This window comes from Leptonychotes weddellii, chromosome 11 (genome assembly GCF_054177405.1).
Source record: "Leptonychotes weddellii isolate Sample4059 chromosome 11, ASM5417740v2, whole genome shotgun sequence".
In the NCBI taxonomy this organism is placed as follows: domain Eukaryota; kingdom Metazoa; phylum Chordata; class Mammalia; order Carnivora; family Phocidae; genus Leptonychotes; species Leptonychotes weddellii.
This window is the reverse complement of record NC_138379.1, coordinates 45,491,554-45,495,215: the sequence shown is the minus strand read 5'-3', so window position 1 is coordinate 45,495,215 and position 3,662 is coordinate 45,491,554. Positions and strand designations below refer to the sequence as shown.

The following is a 3,662-nucleotide window of genomic DNA, read 5'->3' as shown; positions in this document are numbered from 1 at the left end:
TAAAAATGAAAGATGTGACAATATCCTGTCTATAAAAAAAGGCACTCCAAACCAAAAGACACAAATAGATGAAAAGTAAGGAATGGAAAAAAATATATATCATGATTACATTAATTACAAGAAAGCTAAAATGGCTTTATTAATATCAGGCAATGTAGATTTCAGAGTAAAGAATATTACCACAAATAAAGAAGGTCACTTCATAATGATAATTCATTATGAGAAAATTAAAAATGCTAAATATTTAAACACCTGTTAAGAAAATTTCAAAATACTTGAAGGATAAAGTGACATAACTACATGAAGCAATAGACAAATATAAAATTATATATTTCAATATCTCTCTTAAGAATTAATAGAACATACTTAATAGTAAAACAGATGTTTTCCCCCTAAGATCACGGGACACTTATCACTTCTATTCACAATATCCTGGCATGTCTTGCCAATGCAATAAAACAAACTAATCAACTAAATGTATCCAAATTTGAAAGAAAGAAGTAAAACTGTCTTTGTTCACAAGCAACATGATCACCTATGTAGAAAATCTAATGCAATATACAAAAAACTTGTAGAAATAATGATTGAGTTTAGCAAAGTTCAAGACTCAGGACTAATGTAAAGAAATTAATTATAGTTCTGTACACTAGCATAATGGATAATCATAAATGTTAACTAAATACCATTTATAATAGCATCAAAATATGAAATACAGATAAGTCTGATGAGAGACATGAAAAACCTGTACAATGAAACTACAAAACATTTCTGAAAGAAATTGAGGGAGACCCTAAAAATGAAGAGATATGCTGTGTTCGTGAATTAGAAAACTCAACAATGTCAATTCTCTCTAAACTGACCTATATCAATTCAGTACAATTCAAATAAAAATTCCAAAAGACTATTTTATATAAATTTTAAAACTGCTGCTAAAATTCACAGTCAGACCACCTTTGAAAATGAAGAACAAAGTGAAAGGATTAACAATACTGATTGCAAGATATCTTACAAAGCTACAGTAGTCAAAACAATGTGGTATTAACACAAAAAATAGAAAAATAGGTCAGTGAATTGAACAAAGAGTCTAGAATGGGACCCATACATATATAGATAACTGATTTTCTACAAGGATACAAAAACAATATAGCTGACCATGGATGGTCCAGTAGCATTAAAATAACCAGATATCCATTTGGAAATAAATTAACTTTGATCCATACCTTACACTATATACAAAAATTAACACAAAATAGATCACAGAGCTAAATGTAAAACCCAAAACTATGTTTCTAGGGGATGAAAAAGAACATGGATTTTTGTGTATGTGCATGTGTATGTGTATGGATTGGGGTGATGAGTTTTTAAATACAATATCAAAAGTGTGTGCTGCTGGGAGCACAGCTCACTGACAGGACCAGCTACGGCCTCTCTGGCTCCACCTCCATGTTAGCAGGAAGGCCACACTTGTCCAAGCTACCCCCAGCCAATGGCTTAGTACTGACCCATTCCTGCCAATGTAGGAGCCTTCTGATGAGAAACCTTCACTTGGGGCTGCTCCTTTGGCCTGGCCAAAATGTTCTTAGAACCACACTTCTGTACTGACACATTCCAGATATCTGGAAATAGCCCAGTGGGTTGGATGCTCCAATCACCAAGACAACAAGATCCTAATCCTCTCAGCTTTGGCAGGGATTGAAGGCACTGGGGAGGTTATTCTGCTCACCTACCACCCTGTGAGAACATATGGAGGATCCATGAACGGATCTCCTTGGTCTTGGCTCCATAGACAACAGGGTTGACCACCGGTGGTAATAGTAGGTAGATATTAGCCATAATCACATGGAGCAGGGAGGTAGGGCCCCCCAGCCTGTGCACCACTGAGAGCCCAATGAGGGGCACATAGAAGACCAGGACAGCACAGATATGGGAGACGCAGGTGCTGAAAGCCTTGAGTGCTGCCCCCCGAGAAGACAACTCCAACACAGTCTTCAGGATGAGAATGTAGGAGAGGCCAATGAAGAGGGAGTCCACATCCATCACTGAGAGGATAATGAAGAGTCTGTATACTACACTGACCATGGTGTCAGTACAGGACAACTTCATAATATCTTGGTGCAAACAGAAGGAGTGTGTGACAGTATGTGTTTGGCAGTATGACAACCGCTTCAGGATGAAGGGCAGAGGGAAGAAGAAAACAAATCCCCTGGTCAGGGCAGCTAGTCCAGTCTTGGCCACAGTAGGCCCTGTGAGCACAGAAGCGTGCCACAGTGGATGGCAGATGGCCACAAAGCGGTCAAAAGCCATGGCCAGCAGGACAGCTGACTCCATGGCCAACAGAGCATGGATAAGGAACATCTGGGCCAAACATTGAATCCTATCTCCTGGATGCCTGTCAGGAAGAGGCTGGCCATCTTAGGCATGGTGACAGAAGACAGGACTAGGTCAATGGTGGAAAACATGGCCAGGAAGAGGTACATGGGCTCATGCAGGCACCTTTCCACACAGATGATGAGGACAATGGCCAGGTTGCCCAGAGTGGCCAAGGCATACATAAAGCACAGTGGAAAAGCCAGCCAAAAGTGTATGTTAGGCCCCAGGCCAGGGATGCCCACCAGCAGGAAATACACTGAGTGTACCAGAGTTCCATTTGGAACGGCCATGACAGGAACCAAGTCCTGAGACTTCTGCATGCCAAGTCCAGGGTCTATGAAGGGGAAAAGGAGAAACACCATTCAGTCATGGCTCAGAGGAGAGAAAGGAATTACAAGGGCACTGGCGTCATGATGACAGCAGCAAACAGAAGATAAAGTACTTGTAATTCTGAACTCCAGCCTCTCTGTGCTCTGAGTCTCTTTCTACACACTTCCCAGGGACCCATTAATCTCAGTGTGTGACAACCCACTCAGAAAACATGCAACAGCTCTTCTTTTCCAGAGCTGAAGCTGAGGACCAGAGCACTACTCTTAACCACTTCTCCAACACAGTGGACCTGCCCAGAATGTTCCACACTGACCCCAGCTCTTCTAGTGCATATGAGGGTAAAGTTCATTTGGGTCCAGAGTGTAAGGCTCAGTCTGTGATTGCCTTTAACATCCACTCTAATCTGATTAAGAGCAGAAAGCAGGGGTTCTGTCTGGTATGGGGTTTCAAGAGACAGATTTATGTTTAGGCCTGAGGAGCATTTCCCAAACTCCCCTGATAGACTAATCTGAAGCAGTTATTGAAAACACTATTCCCAAGGTCTGACTCCAGGCCCAGAGAATCAGAATTTCCAGGGCCAGGGGGTCCAGAAATCTGATTAAAAACAGTAATTCCTTTCTCCCCAGGTGAATTTTGTTTTTAATCAGGGAAATTTGTGAAAAGCAGTTCCGGTGTTCTGGGAGGTGGGGAGATGGGAGTGAAGAAAGATTATCATTTCTAGCCCCCAACAAAGAAAAGAACAGAATTTTTCATCAGGATCTCTGGAGAGCTGCATGAGAGTCAGTCCTAGATTGTGCTTGACTGGGGTGTGACATGGAAAGGAGACACAGGGGAAGAAAAGCAGTCCATGCTGCAGCTGGTGCTATGTGGTGCCCACAGGCACATCCCCCTTCCACCACTACTCTCCCAAGTGATCACATAACCATGAGGCTCAACTTCCTTTGTCTCATATACTGCTCTGT

General features: G+C 41.8%; 1 protein-coding gene across 1 annotated transcript; it reads right to left on the bottom strand.

Moving 5' to 3' along the window:
* Positions 1-1,454: 1,454 nt before the first annotated feature.
* Positions 1,455-2,707, bottom strand: OR51D1 (olfactory receptor family 51 subfamily D member 1). Its single transcript, XM_031026926.2, is given in 2 exon segments — positions 1,455-2,369; positions 2,372-2,707. Coding segments are annotated over 2 exon segments (969 nt in total). The 5' UTR covers positions 2,691-2,707; the 3' UTR covers positions 1,455-1,719.
* Positions 2,708-3,662: the final 955 nt, after the last annotated feature.